General features: G+C 37.0%; 1 protein-coding gene across 13 annotated transcripts in view; it reads right to left on the bottom strand.

Moving 5' to 3' along the window:
- CDK12 (cyclin dependent kinase 12) overlaps positions 1-21,588 on the bottom strand; it is a 104,102-nt gene that overhangs the window by 61,833 nt on the left and 20,681 nt on the right. For all 13 annotated transcript variants that reach the window (XR_014019352.1, XR_014019353.1, XR_014019354.1 and 10 more), the window contains exons 3-8: positions 19,810-19,986; positions 18,072-18,211; positions 14,525-14,695; positions 9,312-9,501; positions 1,002-1,058; positions 370-471 (exon numbers count right to left, since the gene is read on the bottom strand). Coding sequence is in view for 3 of the 13 variants with exons in the window: in XM_081271257.1 (XP_081127383.1) it covers positions 370-471; positions 1,002-1,058; positions 9,312-9,501; positions 14,525-14,695; positions 18,072-18,211; positions 19,810-19,986 (837 nt within the window). In the remaining 10 variants the exon portion in view is untranslated. The remainder of the gene's footprint in view (positions 1-369; positions 472-1,001; positions 1,059-9,311; positions 9,502-14,524; positions 14,696-18,071; positions 18,212-19,809; positions 19,987-21,588) is intronic.

Raw genomic sequence — 21,588 nt, 5'->3', positions numbered from 1 at the left:
ACTTAAATCCTAATTCAAATGAAATAATAAAAAAAAACAGAGGCTGGGGATGTGGCTCAAGCGGTAGCACGCTCACCTGGCATGAGTGTGGCCTGGGTCCGATCCTCAGCACCACATACAAAACAAAGATGTTGTGTCCGCCAAGAACTAAAAAATAAACATTAAAATTCTCTCTCTCTCTCTCTCTCTCTTTAAAAAAAAAGACAATTGAGGAAATGTTTAAAGAAAAGGTGTATCACTGATATTAATACTCACCAGAAAAACTTTAGAATTTTAGAAGAACTGTTAAAAGCCAATGTAGAGAGAAAACAGAGTACAGATCAATAATATGTGAGTCACAGACAAGAGAAAGTATTAATAGAACCTTACCCGCAGCTCCAGACATCTATGGCTGGTGTATAGCGCTCTTCCCCCAGCAGCAGCTCAGGAGGTCGGTACCATAGAGTAATAACTTTGTTTGTGTAAGGACGACTGCAATGTAAAACCATCATTATATAAATTTACAATGATTCTGATGATAAATACATAGCTAAAGGCAAACAGAAATAGCTGCCAATTGAAGATGAAATTGTTGAAACAGCTCACAACAATCTAACAATCTAAAAGTAATCTGGATAGGGGACTGGGGTTGTAGCTCAGTGGTAAAATGCTTGCCTAGCATGTGTGACTGGGTTCAATCCTCACCTACACATAAACAAACAAACAAATAAATAAATAAAGGTATTGTGTCCATCTACAATTTAAATTTTGCTATTTTTATTTTTTGAGGCATAGTCTATGTTGCTCACGCTGGCCTTAAACTCCCTGGGCCTCTAGAGATCCTTCTCACATGTAAGTTTTTTTACATAGTGGGGATTGAACCCATGGGTGAACCACATCTCCAGTCCCTTTTAATTTTAAACAGGGTCTCACTAAGTTGCTTAGGACCTCCCTAAGTTGTTGAGATTACAGGTGTGTGCCACCATGCCCAGTCCCACATATAATTTTGATGAACATCTCACCTCTCTTCAGAGTTATAGAGCCGAGCAAGTCCAAAATCTGCTAGTTTGATTTGCCCACTGTAAAACAAAAAAAAAAATTATTTTTGTAAGCAATTGGCAGTAGTCCCCAAACTGTACTTGAAAAGTCAAGTGCTAATCAGTTAAAAACAACATTTTATTTTTACAAAAATGGATTTTAATCTCTGTTTTCTCATTTGTGTTCTTACCAGTCATTCTCCTCAATTAAGCCTCTTTTGACTATTCCAATTTACAATGCTTCAGGCTTTATTTTTTTAATTATTACTGCATTTTTAAATTTAATTTCTTAGTTAATTCTTAGTTAAGGCTTTCTTTTTAGATATAAAATGTATTTTGGCATATGATACATACATGGAGTATAATTTATTTTAATTAGGACCCTATTCTTGAGGTTGTACATGATGTGGAATTACCTTGGTTGAGTATTCAAAATGCAAGGATAGGAAAATTATGTCCCATTAATTCTACTGTCCTTACTATTCTCCTCTTCCACCCCACCCCACCCCCTTTCCCTTCATTCCCCTTTGTCTAATCAAATGGACTTCTACTCTTCCCCCTCTCCATCATCCCAAGTTTATTTGTTTGTTTGTTTAATTTCTGGGTAGACCACAGGGCCTGAACCTGCTAGATTAAATACTTAACCTAGGGCTGTTCTAGATTTTCAAAAATTTAAGATTGGGGCCTTAAATATAATACATAATTCTTGACTGATTCTGGCTTGAACAAACTAGCTACAAAACACATTTTTTTTGGGGGGGGGGGGGTCACAAAGGATTGAACTTAGGGGCACTTAACCACTGAGCCACATCCCCAGTCCTATTTTGTATTTTATTTCAAGACAGGGTTTTACTGAGTTGCTTAGGGCCTTGCTGTTGCTGAGGCTGGCTTTGAACTCACGATCCTTCTGCCTCAGCCTCCTGAGTAGTTGGGTTACAGGCACGCACCAGCACACCTGGCCAAAACACATTTTTGAGATAACTGGAAAAAATATATATAAAATATAGAGTGGCTATTAGAAGACCACAGGTGTGTGTGTGAGAATAGAATAGGAGTGCAATAGATTAACAATGGAAGGAGGAGGAAAAGGAGAGAGAATAAGAAAAATAAAGAAAGTGGAATGAATCTGACATAATTTTCCCATGTACATATATGAAAACAACACAGTGAATCCTACCATCATGAACACTCATAAGAATGGGATTCTATCGGGAGACTGAGGCAGGATTAAGAGGTCTCAGCAACTCAGGGAGGCCCTAAGCAACTCAGTGAGATTCTGTCTCTGAATATAAAAAAGAGCTGAGGATGTGGCTCAGTGGTTAGGCACTCTTGGATTCAATCCCCTGTACCCGCCCCCCAAAAAAGGAATGGGATTCTAACTGGAAGATATATTCCATGCTTATATAATTATATCAGAATGGTTTCTGCTATCATGTACTAAAAAGAACCAATAAATAAATATAGAAAAAAGTAAATCACAACAATACTGTAGCTATAACAGATTTTTAAAATGGATTAGAGCTACGACCTGAGCAAACAATTTTTATAATGCACGAGGCACCTTCTACTAACATATTGCCATTACCTCCTATGTCAAAGACAGACTAGTATATCAAACATTCACCCGAAGAACTTGTTACAAGTTTCTAAGCCCCATTCTCACAGAAGCCAATTAAGCAAGTCATGGCTCATAAATCTGCATTGCTTTCTTTCTTTTTCTTTTTTTTTTCTTTTTTGACTGCTGAGGATTGAACCCAGAATGTCATGCATGCTAGGCAAGCACTACACCACTGAATTACATTCCCAGCCCCAACTCACTCTTTTCTAAGGGGCTGGTGTTATTTCAGGTGCCTGACAGATGAGACAGAAAAATTAGATACAGAAAAAAGGTTATGCTAGGAGGTACTCCTCACAAAGCATGGAAGTCTACATTAAATAAACGCTTTTCATTCCTAGTAAAGATTATGGACACCTTACCCAGTTGCCCCAAACATCATTACATCATTATATTTCTAAGTTAAATTTATAAGCAAATTCTAAGAAAAAAAAATGAAGGAAGAGTTATATTAAGACAAAAAGGGAGGCTGGGCAGAGTGGTTCCGTAATCCCAGGAATTTAGGAGGTTAAGGCAGGGAGATCACCAAGTTCAAAGCCAGTATTAGCAACATAGTGAGGCCCTAAGCAACTTAGCAAGACCCTTTCTCAAAATTAAAAAGGACTGGGAATATAGCACTGTGGTAAAGCATCTCTGGGTGTAATACCCAATACCAAAAAAAAAGGGAAGAGGATTTCTCAAATTTCTTTTTTTCTTTTTTAATTAATTAATTTATTTTTTAGGTGTAGATGGACACAACACAATGCCTTTTATTTTTATGTGGTGCTGAGGATCGAACCCAGGTCCCGCCCATGCTAGGCGAGCGCTCCACAATCCCAGCCCCTCAAATTTCTTGATATCCATACTCCCTTACTCTGAAAGTCTGAGATGATTCACAAATCAAGGCATACAGAAAGACTGAAAGTTAAAATGGCAACAGATGTAAGTAATGGAAATTAGGCCAAACCTCAATCTCATCAGCACCTCGAATATTTACTGCTTGGCCCACATGAGATACTAAATGTTTCTTGAATGAAATAATGTCATAGAACATCCTGAGAGCACAATTACTATTGCTTTTTCTTCCAACTAAGCTAACAGAATGATATACAAAATAAGGAACTTTGATGACATAAAATAGAAAAGAAATGCCATGCTATTTATTATGTCATAAATCACAGGAAAAAGATATATAACGAGATGCAAAGGAAATCCTTCTGCAACCATGGTTTTGGTTTTGTTTGTTTTTGAGGGAGATGTATTGGAAACTGAACCCAGGGGTGCTTTATCTCTGAGCTAAACCCCATCATTTGTGATCCTCCTGTTTCAGCCTCCCAAATTGCTGGGATTATGGGTATGCACCACAATGCCCAGTGAGACCCAGGTTTCAAACTGCCTTTGACAAGATCTTCAAGTACTAGATGCCTCCATTTCCTCCAAATTCAGCCCTATGTCACATTATTCTTTCTTACCTAACCAGCCTGGACCATAGATCAATTAGCCAAACTACTATCTTCACTGTGACCCTTTTATATATTTAAACCTTAAGTACTCAATTCTAGATCAACAATTTGCCTTTTCTAATCTAGAGAACTAAACAAAAGCTTAAGATATAAAAAGCATACAATTATCATTGGTGCCACTCCAAACTGTATACTTTCCTCTCTCAGTAAGGCTTGAATGCTGTTGGTTTAGTCCTTTTACTTGATTTCAATCATCAACCTCTTCTATTTTGCTTGGCTGTCATTACAAACCTTTGGCATTCTCCTTAGTGCCTGAATTCATCACCTATACTCTCACAGTAAATAATTCTTCATTGAAAAAAAAGTCATTATAGCCAGGCATGGTGGTATACACTTGTAAATCCCAGCATCTTGGGAGGCTGAGGAAGGAGGATTCCAAGTTCAAATACAGCCTCAGCAATTTAACAAGGCCCTAAGCAATTTAGTGAGACCCTGTCTCAAAATAAAAAGGGCTCAGGAAGATGTGATTCAATTGTTAAGTTCCCCTGGGTTCAATGCCTGCTACCAAAAAAAAAAAAAGGTCATCAGGTGGGAGGTGTGACTGCCTTAACATCCTCTTACAAATTTTCTTGCATTATAATCTTATTTTCCTCTTTTTCTTCAATCATTCTCTACTTGTAGCCTTAATTCTGGGTCCCCTAGAACTCTGCTCTTTTAAAATTATTTTATTTATTTTTTATTTATTTATTTTGAGAGAGAGAGAGAGAGAGAGAGAGAGAGAGAATTTTTTTCTTAATATTTATTTTTTAGTTTTCGGCAGACACAACATCTTTGTTTGTATGTGGTGCCGAGGATCGAACCCGGGCCGCACACATGCCAGGCGAGCGCACTACCGCTTGAGCCACAGATCCAGCCCTCTTTTAAAATTATTTTAGTTCTTTCCTGAATCTTCAACTTCTTCTTTACTGATTTTCTTTACTACTAGCATTTAAATGTTCAATACCCTGCTATTCTCAAAATAAGTGATAAAAAAGATTCAGACATGCCTGTTACTTCCTTCCCATTAATTGTGTTACACATTCTCTCACCCCACATCCTACACTAATTTCACCTCTGGCCTTTTAATTTGCAAACTCTCTTCTTAGGTCTTAATTTGTCAATATTATCTGACACCTAAGACCAGTCCTTTTTAAAATTTGACTATCTTCTATTGATGGTATTTTCCCTTATCCTTCCTCTTTATTTCTCTTGGGTTCCACTTCACATTTTTTTCTACACTAACTTCCAAATCTATATTGATAGTTTCAAGCTCCCACATGACCATATGCCTATTAGCTATCACAATCCTGAATACACAACAGATCCCAGAAGAGGTTCAGTTTTCATCCTCACCTATGCTGCTCTTCCTTTTATATTATTTATAATGACTGGTAGTACCACCAGTCATTTTTTTGAGGGTTTTTCAAAAATCTTTGAGTTATCTTACTTTCTCTTAATCCTTCCCCATCTTTTACTCACTCACCCAAGACTACTCTATCAAACACATTCTGTCCATACCTATAGGCAGGGCCTTGATTAGTTCAAGCACTGATCATTTTTTTAATGTTTTTTTTTTTTTTTTTGGGGGGGGGAGGCTGGATTAAACTTAGGGGCATTTAACCACTGAACCAAATCCTCAGCTCTATTTTGTATTTTATTTAGAGACAGGGTCTCACTGAGTTGCTTAGTGCCTTGCTGCGGTTAAGGCTGGCTTTGAACTCTTGATTCTCCTGTCTCAGCCCCCTGAGCTGCTGGGATTACAGGCATGCACAACCATGCCCATCTTATGGTGTTCTTAATAGTCCCCCTGCCTCTAATCTATGGCTACACAGTGATTATTAGTGCCCTTTTTAAAACAAAAGACTATCTCACCTCTATGTAAAACAATGTGAACTTATTTATACTTGGATAATAAAAATAAAATGAAGGGGCTGGGGTTGTGGCTCAGTGGTAGAGCACTTGCCTAGCATGCCCGAGGCACTGGGTTCAATCCTCAACACCACATAAATGTAAAATAAAGGTATTGTGTCCACCTAAAACTAAGAAAATTAATAAATAAATAAAATGAAGATCATGAGCCCAGCCCTAGTCTTCTCTTTTATCAACTGATCTTTCTTTCCTGCCCTGCTGATAACCTCTCACTATCCCACCACCCCACGACCATTTCACCCAAGAAGCCTCAAAGTTGACAGAAGGCTTGAGTTAACAGAATTAAGTGAGCAAGGACAAAGATCTGATAGATTAGCTAGTCTATGGGATCATACGTCCTGCTTAGCAACTTAAAGAGGCAGTTCAATTTAGCCTAGGACCTCCTAAGTATCTAGACTATGGGCAGTCAGGGATTGGGTTCAAAGCAGAACTGCAATTACTCCTTGCTCTGAGAAATTCCCCAAGAAGTAGTTATCGGCGGACACAACATCTTTGTTTCTATGTGGTGCTGAGGATCGAACCTGGGCCGCACGCATGTCAGGCAAGCATGCTACCGCTTGAGCCACATCCCCAGCCCAATATATTAATACTAGAATCCAAAGAGTTACAAATGAGTCATCACCACTTTTCTTTTTTTTTTTATTTTTAATACCAGGGATTGAACTCAGGGGCACTCAACCACTGAGCCACATCCCCAGCCCTATTTTCTGTTTTATTTAGATACAGGGTCTCATGAAGTTGCTAAGTGCCTTGCTTTTGCTGAGATTGGTTTTGAACTCACCATCCTCCTGCCTTGACCTCCTGAGTTGCTGGAATTACAGGAACTTGTGCCACTGTGCTCGGCCATACCTAGCCCTTTTATTTTTATTTTGAAATAGGGTCTTGCTAAGTTGTTTAGGGCATGGCTAAATTGCTAAGACTAACCTTGAATTTGTGATCCTCCTACTTCAGCCTCCCAAGCTGGTGAGATTATAGGCATGTGTCACCATACCCAGTCATCATCAATATTTTTCTTCTTTATTTTTTTTAAATACATTTTTTAAAAAAATTTTTTTCAGTTACAGATGGACACAATTCTTGTTTTGTTTCTTTAATTTTATGTGATGCTGAGGATGGAACCCAGGGCCTCATACATGCAAGGCAAGCGCTCTTACCACTGAGCCACAATCCCAGCCCCACTAAATACATTTTTTAGTTGTAAACGGATATAATACCTTCATTTTTTAATTTTTATATGGTACTGAGGATCAAACCCAGTATGTCACGTGTGATAGGCAAGCACTCTACCACTGAGCCACAACCCCCCAGCATCCATCATAAAATTCTTTTTTTTTTATTTAGTATTTTTTAGTTGTTGATGGCCCTTTTTTTATTTGTTTATTTATATGTGGTGCTGAGAATCAAACCCAGCACCTCACACATGCTAGGCGAGCACTCTACCACTGAGCCACAGCCTCAGCCCCGTCATAAAATTCTTGATGAACTACTTACTATGGATGTAGAATCACCAACCTTCATCTTTAATGGGAATTGTGAGCCACAGAAATAGAAAGTAATATTTTTTTTTTTTTTTTTAAGATGAGAGTCTTGCTTTATTGTCCAGGCTGGCCTCAAAACTCCTGAGTAACTGGGATTATAGGTGTATGCCTCTGGTATTTAATTATAATTTAAAATAGTGCATTGGGCTGGGGATGTGGCTCAAGGTGTAGCGCGCTCACCTGGCATGCATGCGGCCCGGATTTGATCCTCAGCACCACATACAAACAAAGATGTTGTGTCTGCCGAAAACTAAGAAATAAACTAAAAAATTCTCGCTCTCTCTTACTCTCTCTTAAAAAAAAATATATATTAAAATAGTGCATTACTCATACAAAAAAAAAAAAAAAAAGGAACCAACACACTTCAATGGTTCCCTGTCAACTACAATAAAGCTTCAGCTCCATAGAAGGTATATATGATCCTTAAATTGGCACCTAGTAACTTTCCAGCTTCATTTCCTCCTGTTAGGTGCTTCAGTCTTCTTGCTCTAGTTAATACTGACCTTTTTATAGTTTTCCAGACATAACATACTGTTTTCATGTTTAACTGCTTTTGTGTATGCAATTTCTTCTGTCTAGAAATTTGATAGACCATTATTATTATTTCTAATAAATTCCAATTCATTCCTCAAGGATGCATCTTTTGAGGTACTCCGCAAATTTAGGGGGGGGGAGTTGGCTTAATAAATGGCTCCTAAATTGAATATTTATTTATCTAGCTCCCCTACTAAACTCTAAGCTACATAGTGACTAACTATTCCATGAGACAAGAGAGTCTCCGTTAATCCTGCATGGTTGGTTATTACATTACACAAAAACAGGAAATGCTGAGAGCTAGGGATATTGCTGAGTGGTACAGAACTTGTCTAGCAAGTACAAGGCCCTGGGTTCCATCTCAGCATCACAAACAAACAACAACAACAACAACCAAAAAAAACAAAAAAAAAAAAAAAAGAGAGAGCGAGAAAGAGAAAATATGTCATAGTCATGTTATATTTTTATCTAGGTAATATTTGTTGGCATTTAACAGAAAAATAAAATTCAAAGATGGATGCAAAAACCCAGCTGTCTAAAGAACCAAACACTGCCCTGATTTCACTGGTACTAGACTTCTTGTTCATCCCTTAGCGGGTAGGGATATACTAAAAGATAGTGAGCATAACATATCTGATATATCATCATTACCAGTGTAGGCACATAATCAGAAAAGAAAGCAGATGATAAAATCTTCTGGAAAATTAACACTTGTTCATCACCAAAATCCTGACTATTTACACCATTAAAACCTAGAAGAAGTAATGGCTAGAAAGGCCAATTACTAACTAAACCTCTGTTTACTCGAAAAGACAGTAACCCCTAAAGGCTTATGAACAGTTCAAGAAGCAGGCATGTTTTTCTCCACTCAAGGAGAATCCAATGTATATTTGACTTTGCTTAGGGTCACATTACTTTCTAACTACAGCAAAGAACTCTCTGAATATTCCTATAAGATCTGAGTGATTCCCTATAATGCTTATAAGAAAAATCTTTATAATCCTACTTCTGTTAATTCCTTACCAATAATGAATCTGGTGGCTCTCTGATCAGAGTACTCCTATCATAAGTAGTTATTCCTAATGTGAAAACATCAAATGTATGTTAAAAAAAAAATTGCATTACTAAATCTATTTACAATCCCAATTAGCTAGCTGAGAAGGAGAGAATGCTTGACCTTATTTAGTTACTATGTTACCTGTTGTTCAGCAAAATGTTAGAACACTTAATATCCCGATGCAGGAAATTCTTTTTGTGACAGTAATCCAATCCTTCCATTAGTTGTTTCATGAATGACTTGATATGGTCCTCAGAAAAGTGCACCAAACCAGATTCTAGCAATCCCATTAAGTCATGGTCCATATACTCAAATACAAGGTAAAAGGCACCTACATAGGAAAAAAATAATAATAATAAAAATTTTGGAGTTGATCATGAGGCACTCTAAAATAACCCATTATTTTTATAGATGAAGAAATTAAAACTTAAATAATTTTCTTTCCAATAATAAATTAACAGAAGTACTGTAAGTACTATTTGAATTTGATTTTCTGATTCCACTTCTCTTTTTCTATTTAAGTCTTTAGAGGACAGCTGTCATGATAAGATTGTATTGAGAGGTCTGGTGTTGTGGCTCAATTATAGAGTACTTGCCTAGAATGTGCAAGACACTGGGTTCAATTCTCAACACCACATATAAGTAAAGGTCCATTAACAGTTAAAACAATATTAAAAAAAAAAAAAAAGATTGTATTGAAAGACTTTATATGATCACTTAGGAAATTATAGACCCTGGGCCAAATCCTGTCTGTTGACTAATGTAAATAAAGTTTTGTTTGTAATTTAATCCTACCCATTTGTTATATAATGTCTAAGACTATTTTTGAAAAGGAATTTACCTTAGATAATAGGCAGCAACAGAGGCAGCCTAGTGTATTTAGCAAAAATTATTAGTGAAAGTCAAAGTATGTAAGAATCATAACACAGGTCAATCAAGTCAGATGCAGTGGGGCACACCTGAATCCTAGTGGCTCAGGAGGCTGAGGCGGGAGGATTGAGAGCTCAAAGCCAGCCTCAGCAATGGTGAAGTGCTAAGCAACTCAATGACAGCCTGTCTCTAAATAAAATACAAAATAGGGCTGGGGATGTGGCTCAGTGGCTGAGTGTCCCTGAGTTCAATCCCATGTACCAAAAAAAAAAAAAAAAAGTGTCAATCACCTAATTCAACTTCCTAAATTCAGAAGATTTATTTAAATCAATTAATTAATTTTTTTTTTGGGGGGGGGTACTGGCAACTGAACCCCAGGGCACTTAAATCACTGAGCCACATTTCCAGCCTTTTTATTTTTATTTATTTTAGGTTGTAGATGTATTTTTTTTGTAGATGGACACAATACCTTTATTTTATTTATTTATATGTGGTGCTAAAGATCAAACCCAGGGCCTCACATATACTAGGCAAGTGCTCTACCACTGAGCCACAACCCCAGCCCCCCAGCCCTATTTTTTTGTATACTGTTTAGAGACAGGGTCTCAATGAGTTGTTTGATGCCTTAGGATCCTCCTGTCCCAACCTCCAGAGTCACTGGGATTACAGGCATGTGCAACCACGCCCTGCCCAACTATTTTATTTTTTGAAACAGGGTCTCATTAAGTTGCTTAGGGCCTCACTTGAGTTGCTAAGGCTGACTCTGAAGTTGTCATCCTCCTGCTTCAGCTACCTAAACTGCTGGGATTATAAGCATGCACTACTGAGCCCAGCCAGAAGTAGATTTTAAAAGGAGTGAGACATAAATTAAGAGAAAATACTTAAAGGGCTGGGGATATAGTTCAGTTATTAGAGTGCTTGCCTCACATGCACAAGGCCCCAGGTTCAATCCCCAGCACCAACAACAACAAAAAAAAAGGGAATACTATAAACAACTTGAAACCCACACTATCTTTTGGCAGGTACATCATAGAGGCAAATATTATAACAAAAGAAATATTAGGGGCTGGGATGTGGCTCAAGCGGTAGCGTGCTCGCCTGGCATGCGTGCAGCCCAGGTTCAATCCTCAGCACCACATACAAACAAAGATGTCCGCCGAAAACTAAAAAATAAATATTAAAAAAAATTTTTTTTAATTCTCTCTTTAAAAAAAAAGAAATATTAGAAATAGATAATGATCTACCCAGTCTAAAATTCTTTTTACTAAGAATGTAAAGGCATGGATTTTGTTTTGTTTTTTCAGGAATAAACCAAGGGCCTTATGAATGCTACTAGAGAGCCAAGCACTCTACTACTGATCTACATAGCCAGCTGAAGGCAGGAACTCAATCTGGGGGTAGGCTTTAAGGACCCCTTAAATATGTGAAACAGTATGAAACATTTTAAACTTTTTTTCTGAATGTAGGAGGTAGGTCAGGGGAACTTTACAAATGAACTACACCTCTATCCATTTATTTTTTATTTTGAGACAGTGTCTCTAAATGATGAGGGCCTTGCTAAGTTGCCGAAGCTGGACTTGAACTAGTCACCCTCCTGCCTCAATCACCTGAATAGCCAGGACTAGAAGCATAATATACACACATTATAGTCACATACATACATATATATATATGTTAATTAGCAGTGTTTAAAAATATTGGGCTGGGGTTGTGGCTCAGTGGTAGAGAGCTCACCTAGCAAGTGCGAGGAATATATATATATATTCATTCATTTATTGGTACCAGGGATTGAACTCAGGGGCATTTCACCACTGAGCCACATCCTCAGCCCTATTTTGTATTTTATTTAAAGACAGGGTCTCAATGAGTTGTTTAGTGCCCCACCATTGCTTAGGTTGGCTTTGAACTCACAATATTCCTGGCTCAGTTTCCCAAGCCACTGGAACTGCAGGCTTAGTATTTTTTTTTAATATTTATTTTTTAGTTGTACACAGTACCTTTATTTTGTTTATATATTTTTATGTGGTGCTGAGGATCAAACCCAGAGCCTCGCATGTACTAGGTGAGCTCTCTACTGCTGAGCCACAACCCCAGCCCAATATTTTTTTTTTTTTTTAAATATTTATTTATTTTGGTTTTTGGCGGACACAACATCTTTGTTTGTATGTGGTGCTGAGGATCGAACCCGGGCCGCACTCATGCCAGGTGAGCGTGCTACCGCTTGAGCCACATCCCCAGCCCCCAGCCCAATATTTTTAAACACTGCTAATTAAAGGCTCAAAAGGGACTAGTAAATTTGCTTTCATGCATCTTTATGCCATATTTAATGATATGGGAAATTGCTTTTCTTAGGTTATATAACATTAAATACATTTGGATCTCAGTTATGTTCAAATAAATATAATATGTATAATATAAAGTACCAGAAACAAATATACCAAAATGTTAATAATACAGTGGTCTTTCTAAGAATGGTTCTGTTAGGATGGAGTGGGAAAAAAATGATTGCCAGGCTGGGGATGTGGCTCAAGCGGTATCACGCTTGCCTGGCATCGCGCTTGCCTGGCGTGCGTGCGGCCCGGGTTCGATCCTCGCACCACATACAAACAAAGATGTTGTGTCTGCCGAAAACTGAAAAGTAAATATTAAAATTCTCTCTCTCTCATCTCTCTCTCTTTAAAGAAAAACAAAATTTAAAAATTAAAAAAAAAAAAATGATTGCCATTTTGTTTTCTTACTGTTCCAAATTTTCAATATTTTTATAATCAGTTTTCCCATGTATCACATCCATTCATTCATTTTTATAATTTTTTTCAAAATGAATTTAGGTAGTTCATAGTAAATGATTTATTTAAACAGTAGAGAGTGCAGGCTGAGGTTGTGGTTCAACGGTAGAGCACTTGCCTAGCATGTGTGAGGCCTGGGTTCAATCCTCAGCACCACATAAAAATAAACAAAATAAAGGTATTGTGTACAACTACAACTAAAAAATAAATATTAAAAATAAATAAACAAACAAACAGTAAGAGTGGTATGAATGAAAGGAAGCACCTCTCCAGAAATAACCAAGTAACATTTTCTATGCATTCTTACGGAAACTAGTTACATAATATTTGTATATTCCAAAAGTTAAAATATACACAGAATTATGTCTAGGATGGCTCCTCCCCTACTGCCAATATCCTTAAGGCTCTGTTTATAGTCAAGCTTAACTTCTTAACTATTACCTTTCTAGTTTTATATACTTCAACCACCTTCTAACATTCCAGAGTGTATTCACAGATGCCATTTCTTCACTTGACTCTATTTTCAATTGCCCATCTCTAAATCTTCTTCAGATTTGTTGTACAAAAATAGGTTGGATGATGTAATGTATAAACTACTTCAAACATAAGTATGAAAACAATGAACAATTTTCTCAAACAGAGACAAAAGTTACAACTCCAATAATCAAACCACTATGTGATCTGATGAAAATATTTTTAGAAAACACCTGCACTGAGTAGAGAAAACAGAATGGGAGAGGGAGGAGGGAAGAGAAGACAGTGAGGAAGGGGACTGAAATCAAATTTCATGCATGTATGATTTTGTCAAAATGAACACAACTACTATGTATAACTATAATGCTCTAAAACAAAAACAAAAATCCTGCTTTGAATTTCTAAACTGTATCAATGCAAAACTGTTATAAAAATACGGATGCATATAGACAATAACAAACAGTGATGATGTAACCATGAGAGTAATGGATAAATCTGGTTCTGGATGTTTTTTTGGCAGTATTGGGTAAAAGGGGCATTCTATAACTGAACTACATCCCCAATCCTTTTATTGAGTCAAGGATTTGCTAAATTGCCCAGCCCCCCAAATTGCTAGGATTATAGGTGTGCCTGTACGTAACCCTGCCTGAATAATGTGAGTTTTAATGTCAATTACTATTTTAAACTTTGTAAAAACAAAAACAAAACCCCCACAAAATGTTATATCAGGCCCTGGGATTGAGCCCCAGAGCTATATATAAACAAACAAAAATCTGGATAAGTTTATCTGCTGGCTTTATTAGGTGTTATACCACACCCTACTTACCTAAATGCACATTTTAATATTGACAATGATGCTTAAAAAGTATACAGAGTGGGCTGGGGTTGTGGCTCAGCGGTAGAGCGCTCCCCTTGCATGTGCGAGACCCTAGGTTCGATCCTCAGCACCACATAAAATTAAACAAGTGAAATAAAGGTGTTGTGTCCAACTACACTAAAAAATAAAAATTTAAAAAAGTATACAGAGTATATTGATGCAAAATGGACACTTAAAAAAATCAACACCATTTGGCACAATCTGACAATATCTTAATTCTGGAATAGATTAAAGGAAAAAGCTAGACTTTAGCACAACCTGTTTAAAAATTCACATAGGAAAACAAGCTAAGAGAGGAAAATAAAAGTGCGAATCTATCCTGTAGACACATGATTCATTGCTAGTACCTTTGTCCTTCTTGAAATCCAGTGCATCTTGTTTATCTGTAACAATTTCCTTCATGTTAACAACACTTCGGTGGATTAACTGACGAAGAATTTTGATCTCACGAATGGCTGTAATTGGGAATCCCTCTTTCTCATTGTCTAATCGCACCTTCTTCAGAGCTACTAGTTCTCCTGCCAAAACAAATTCAACATTTTTTAATATATATTTTTTAGTTGTAGGTAGATACAATACCTTTATTTTATTTTTATGTGGTGCTGAGGATTGAACCCAGTGCTTCACATGTGCTAGGTGAGCACTCTACCACTGAGCCACAACTCCAGCCCAAATTTAACATTTTTTATCCACAATCATGAACCAGTATTATATGCCCTTGGTTCTAAAAGACACTTAATACCTATTTTTATTTCCTTAAAAAAAAATATCCTGCCAGAGGCAGTGACACTTGCCTACAATACCAGTGATTGGGAGGCTAAGGCAAGAGTACTTCAAGTTCAAGGCCAAACTCAACAAATTAGTGAGGCCCTCAGCAATCTAGAAAGACCTTAAAGAGTGGGAATATAGCTCAGTGGTAGAGCTCCCCTGAATTAAACTCCAGCAACAAAAACAAAAACTTACATTTCCCATTCTTTCTTTTTCGGTATTAGGGACTCAATTTACCCTAAGAATGCACCCTAACACTGAACTACATCCCATCCCCTATTTTTTTTTAAATTTATTCAATTATTCATTCATTCATTCATTCATTCATTCATTCATTCATGCATGCTGGGTATTGAATCCAGGGTCTTCTGCATGCAAGGCAAGCACACTACCAACTGAGGTATATCCCCAGCCCCCACTATGTTCTTTATGTTCTTTTCTTTACTTTTTTTGATAAGGAATTGAATCCAGAAGCACTTTGCCATTGAGCTACATCCAAGTCCTTTCTATTTTTCTTTTCCTTTTTTTGATACTAGGGGTTGAATTCACATGCACATGACCACTGAGCCACATCCCCAGCCCTATTTTTTTGTATTTGATTTACAGACAGGGTCTCACTGAGTTGCTTAGCATCTCACTTTTGCTAAGGCTTGCTTTGACCTCTTGATTCTCCTGCCTCAGCCTCCCAAGGCACTGGGATTACAGGTGTGCACCATATACTATATTATATATGTTCTTAGTTTATATTTTTATTTTAAGACAGGGTCTCACTAAACTGCTGAGGGGCTTACTAAGTTGCTACAGTTGGCCTCAAACTTCCTGCCTCAATCGTCTATGGGAACTATGTTCCTTTCTTGTCAAATATATATTTTTTTAATTTGGATTTGTTATTTCCAAATTCAGTTAGGCCTAAAAGTTTGCATTATTAAAACATACCAATAATTAAATATTTCATTTTAAATTTCAAAAACTTCTCCCCTACAACCCTACAACTTTTATTTTCTCCCTTTTAAAATTTCCAGGGAGCAACCAGGCATGGTGGTATATACCTGTAATCCCAGCAATTTGGGAGGCTGAGGTAGGAAGATCGAAAGTTGAGGCCAGCCTCAGCAATTCAACAAGACCCAATCTCACAGTAAAAAATTAAAAGGATAGACTGGGGTTGTGACTCAGTGGCAGAGTACTTGCCTAGCATGTGTGAGGCACTGGGTTCAATTCTCAGCACCATATAAATAAATGAAATAAAGGTCCATCAACAACTAATAAAATTTTTTAAAAAAAGGTCTACCAACAACTAATATATATATATATATATATATATATATATATATATATATATCTGGGCACAGTGGCACATACCTATAATCCCAGCAGCTCAGAGGCTGATACAGGAGGATTGCTAGTTCAAAGCCAGCCTCAGCAATGGTGAGGCACTAAGCAATTCAGTGAGACTCTGTCTCTAAATAAATAACAAAATAGGGCTGAGGATGCAGCTCAATAGTTGAGTGCCCCTAAATTCAATACCTGTTACCAAAAAATTAAATTAAAAAAAGGATTCTGGATATAGTTCAGTGATAAACTGCTCTTAGGTTTAATTATTAGTCCTAAATAAATAAATAAATTTATTTCCAGGAAGCTACAGAAAGTTAGAATGAACCATAAAAAGAGGACTTTTTTTTTTTTTTTTTTTTTTTTTAGTACTGGAGATTTAACTTGGGGCAGTCTACCAATGAGCCACATTCCCATATCTCTTTTATTTTTTGAGACAGGGTCTTGCTAAGTTGCTTAGGACTGTAGCTGAGGTTGGCCCAAAACTTGAGATCCTCCTACTCAACGTCGAGATTAAACTCAGGGGAACTTGTCCACTGAGACACATCCCCAGCCCTATTTTGTACTTTATTTAGAGACAGGGTCTCACTGAGTTGGTAAGTGCCTGGACATTGCTGAAGCTGGCTTTGAATTCGTGATACTCCTGTCTTAGCCTTCTGAGCCACTGGGATTACAGGTGTACAAATACAGTGCCCGAAAGGTTTTAAAAGAACAATTATTGTGTGCTAGGTCTGGTGGCACAGGCCTGTTACCCCAATGGCTTGGGAGGCTGAGGCAGAAAGATTGCGATTTCAAAGCCAGCCTAAGCAATGGTGAGGAATGAATGAAGCAACTCAGTGAGACCCTGTCTCTAAATAAAATACAAAATAGGGCTTGGGATGTCGCTCAGTGCCCGAGTTCAATCTCTAGTACAAAAAAAAAAAAAAAAATTAAAAAAAGAATAATTATTGTACAGTTCTCTTTCTATGTCCATAGGTTCTACATATATAGATTCAACCAACTGTGGATTAAACCTATTGAGGGGAAATATTGTTCCTGTACTGATTATGTAACAGGCATAAAAGCAAATATCATGCCATTTTACATAAGGGACTTGAGTATTTGCAGATTTTGATATGAAAGGTCCTGAAATGAGGGGCTGGGGTGGTGACTCAGTGGTAGAGTACTCGACAAGCATGCATAAGGCACTGGGTTCGATCCTCGACACCACATAAAATCAAACTAATGTATCCACCTAAAACTAAAGGTAAATAAATAAATATTAAAAAAGGAAAAAAAAAAAAAAAAGTCCTGAAATGAATACCTCACCCCACCTTCTAGTACTGGGGAATAAACCCAGGGTCTCACACATGGTAGGCAAGTGCTCTACCACTAATCTACATCTCTAGCTCCACTTTCCCTGCTTTTTCAAAATTGTGACAAGATCTTGTTAAACTGCCCAGGCTGGCTTCAAATTGACAATCCTTCTGCCTCAGTCTCTTGAGTAGCTGGGATTACAGGCATGCATCACGGAGCCTGGCTATAGTTTTCTTTTAAAAAATGTTAGTCTATTTAATAACTTTTGGCAATCAAATTAAAAGACAAAATTTGTTTTTGATAATCTTCTTAAGACAATCAGATTTGGGGCTGGGGATATAGCTTAGTTGGTAGAATGCTTGCCTCAAACACACAAGGCCCTGGGTTCAGTCCCCAGCACCACATACACACACACACACACACACACACACACACACAAAAAAAAAAATTAGATTTGTTAAACCGTTAACCCAACATCAAAGCTTTTATGGCAATATTTACCTGTGTCTTTGTCCTTGGCTTTATATACTTGGCCATAGGTTCCCTCTCCAATAATCCCAATAATATCAAACTTGTCCACACATCGTTTCCCCCAGTCACTTTCTGTTTGTCGTCTTTCTCCATAACGAGGACAACAAATTCTAAAAATAAAAATAGTAAAAAATGTTATTTTTTCATGATGACTCCACTGGCTCCTGTGTCTAACTCCTGTATTGTCTAAAACTTTTTATTGAAAAGGCAGAAGTCAAATGATATAAAATAGCTTAAAAAAATCTCTGACAATGAGAATAAGAGAATTCTGGCTTCAGGAAGACTAGGGATCAAATAATAAGTTGGTTGCTCACTTTCTGATCTCTCTTCAATACCGGCTTCAGTTATAAAATGGGCAAAGAATCCCTATATCCTAGGCTTACTATGAAAATAAAATATAAAACTTTGGCAGTTAGCATATGCTCAATATTTGGTAACTATTTTTATTAACAGAGAAATGAAATCAATGAAAATAGACCCAGTTTACACTATATTTACATTGTGACAATTTATATGCTTTTTGGGAAAAAAATAATATTTCATTAATGTGTGCATGTTGGCACCTTGAATTAAACGGGCTTTTTACTTCTTTAACACTGTTAGTATCATGAACTCAAAAGACACAATGAGGGCTGGGGTTGGAGCTCAGCTGTAGAGCACTTGCCTAGCATGTGTGAGGCCCTGGTTCAAATCCTCAGTATCACATAAATATAAATAAATAAAATAAAGGTATTGTGCCCAACTACAACTAAAAGGAAAATTTAAAAAAAAAAAAAAAAAAGACAATGAGATCACTCAATACGGATTTGGGAATTTATTACTTTTCTAAAAACCTAGCCAGGTTATCTGTGGGACCAGATAAAAGGGTTTTCCTAAAGAGTGTTTTGACTATAAAAATATACTTCAGAAGCTAGGCTTGGTGGCACACACCTATAATCCCAGCAGCTTGGGAGGCTGAGGTAGGAGGATCGTGAGTTCAAAGCCACCCTCAGAGGGCTGGAGTTATGGCTCAGTGGTAGAGTGATGGCCTAACATTCGTAAAGCACTGGATTCAGTTCTCAGCACCACACAAAATAAATAAAATAAAGGTATTTTGTCTGTCTACAATTTTAAAAACAAAACAAACAACAAAAAAAAAAAAGCTAGCCTCAACAACAGCAAGGCACTAACCAATTCAGTGAGACCCTGTCTCTAAATAAAATACAAAATAGGGCTGGGGATGTGGCTAAGTGCCCCCGAGTTCAATCCCCAGTACCAAAAAATTTAAAAAATACACACACACACACACACACACACACACACACACACACACACATTAATACCAGACATCACTGTCTTTTATTTATTTATTTGAGTGGGGGCAGGTACTGGGGATGGAACACACGTGTTCAATCCTCAACATCAGGGTGCCAACATGCACACACTGGATGCTTTACCAGAGAACTAATCTCCAGTCCATTTTATTTTTTCTTTTGAGACAGGGTCTTCCTAAAATTGCTGAGGGCCTTGCTAAGTTGCTGAAGTTGGCATCAAACTTGCAATTCTCCTGCCTCAGAATCCCAAGTTCCTGGGATTACAGGCATAAGCCCCTGGACCTGCTGGGACCAAACTTCTATGACCTTACTGATATGTTGTGGAAAAACACTTAAGACTTAGGTACAAAAGTAAGCAAGACAACTATTAAAGACAGACTCCCCCAAAAACTCACTTTGGTCTCTTTTTGTATGGTTGCTGAGGTGGTGTAATTGCCTTTGGCTCTGGAGAGTCTGGGGGAGATGGATCCCCACCAGGGAGCTCAGGAGGGAGAGGGAGGTCGGTGAGTAAGTGACGTGTCCTCTGTTCCTTCTCTTTCTTTACAGGTTTTGAAGGAAGAATTTCTTTTGGGCTAAATAATAGAGGGGAAGAAAAAGATTGCCAATTACTTAAGAGATATGTAAATAAAACTTCACAAAGAAGGTAATAATGCCTAGCTATTAAAATATTTCAACGATTTTACTTTTAAGGAAAAAAACCTGTAATGTAACACAAGGAATTAGTTTATCACAGCTAAGCAAATAGGAATTTTGCAAAAAGAGACATCTACAACATACTAAAGAAACAATTAAAAAATTTGATATTATTTATACTTTCTTTATAAATTCTTTCCTCAATATCTTTAGATTTTTATGAAGATGTAATAAAATGCAAGAATTAATCTCTGAATTCACAATGTATCACTGCAACTCATAGAATTTACCAAACCTATTCTATATTTTAATCAACAAAGATTAAAAAAATGAATGAAAACTCAGTAACTTAGAAACTACTTTATTATTAAAAATATAGAAAGAACTTGGAAAAAAGAAGTTACAATGTTTTATAAGAAATATAATTAAGTTAGGGGGCTGGGGTTGTAACTCAGCAGTAGAGTGCTCACCTAGCATGTATGAGGCACTGGGTTCAATCCTCAGTATCACATAACAATAAATAAAATAAAGGTATTGTGTCAGTCTACAACTAAAATAATAACAACAACAACAACAAAGAAATATAACTGCGTTGGAAATCAAAACTAGTGGAAAATATACTGAATTATTCTATTTGGAAACAGAATGCAGCAACCATCTCCGACCAGATAAAATAAATAATTCTAAAAATATGAGAAAAAGAATCCAAGCAATTATTTCAGAATCATTTAAGCAACTGGTGATTAACATGATAGCCACACCAAATTATACCAGTAAATGGGAAGGAAAAAAAAAAAGTTATCTTTCCTGGAATAAATAGAAGAGTCAGTTTTGGACCCAATTTTTTAACCCATCTATTTTTTGGTGGGGGGGGGGGCCACTGGGGATGAAATCAGGGGCACTCAACTACTGACCCACCTCCCCAGCCCTATTTTGTGTTTATTTATTTAATTAATTAATATTTATTTTTTAGTGGTAGTCGGACACAATACTTTTATTGATTTATATGTGATGCTGAGAATCGATCCCTCCCATGAGCTAGGCAAGCACTCTACCACTGAGCCACAACCCCAGCTCCCCTATTTTGTATTTATTTAGACAGCTTTTACTGAGGCTGGCTTTGAATTTACAATCCTCCTGCCTCTACCTCCCAAGTCACTGGGTAAACTATCTAAATTTATTTATTTATAAGATTAATTTTGTGCCATGCACACCCTCAGCACAGACATCTACAGTGCAGCACACTAATTCATGCCTACAAATAAATTAGGCTACTTATCAATTCTTTTCTATTCCTTCAAATTATCAGAAAGTTGAAAAGAATTTGATAATCTTAACAACTCCTCCAAGATCCTCTATTTTTCTGATCATGAATACTTTCTGAAACTATAAAAAACAGGCATATCCCCTGCAATGTCTTTTTCTTTCCTTTTTTTTTTTTTAATTTTCTATGCTGAGACAGGGTTTCACTAAGTTGCTGCAGTTGGCCTCTAACTTGTTATTCTTCTGTCTCAGCCTCCTATATCACTGGGATTATAGGC

The sequence above is a fragment of the Spermophilus citellus genome, assembly GCF_964194105.1.
Source record: "Spermophilus citellus genome assembly, chromosome: 17".
NCBI classification, from domain to species: domain Eukaryota; kingdom Metazoa; phylum Chordata; class Mammalia; order Rodentia; family Sciuridae; genus Spermophilus; species Spermophilus citellus.
This window is presented reverse-complemented; position numbering and strand designations above follow the sequence as displayed.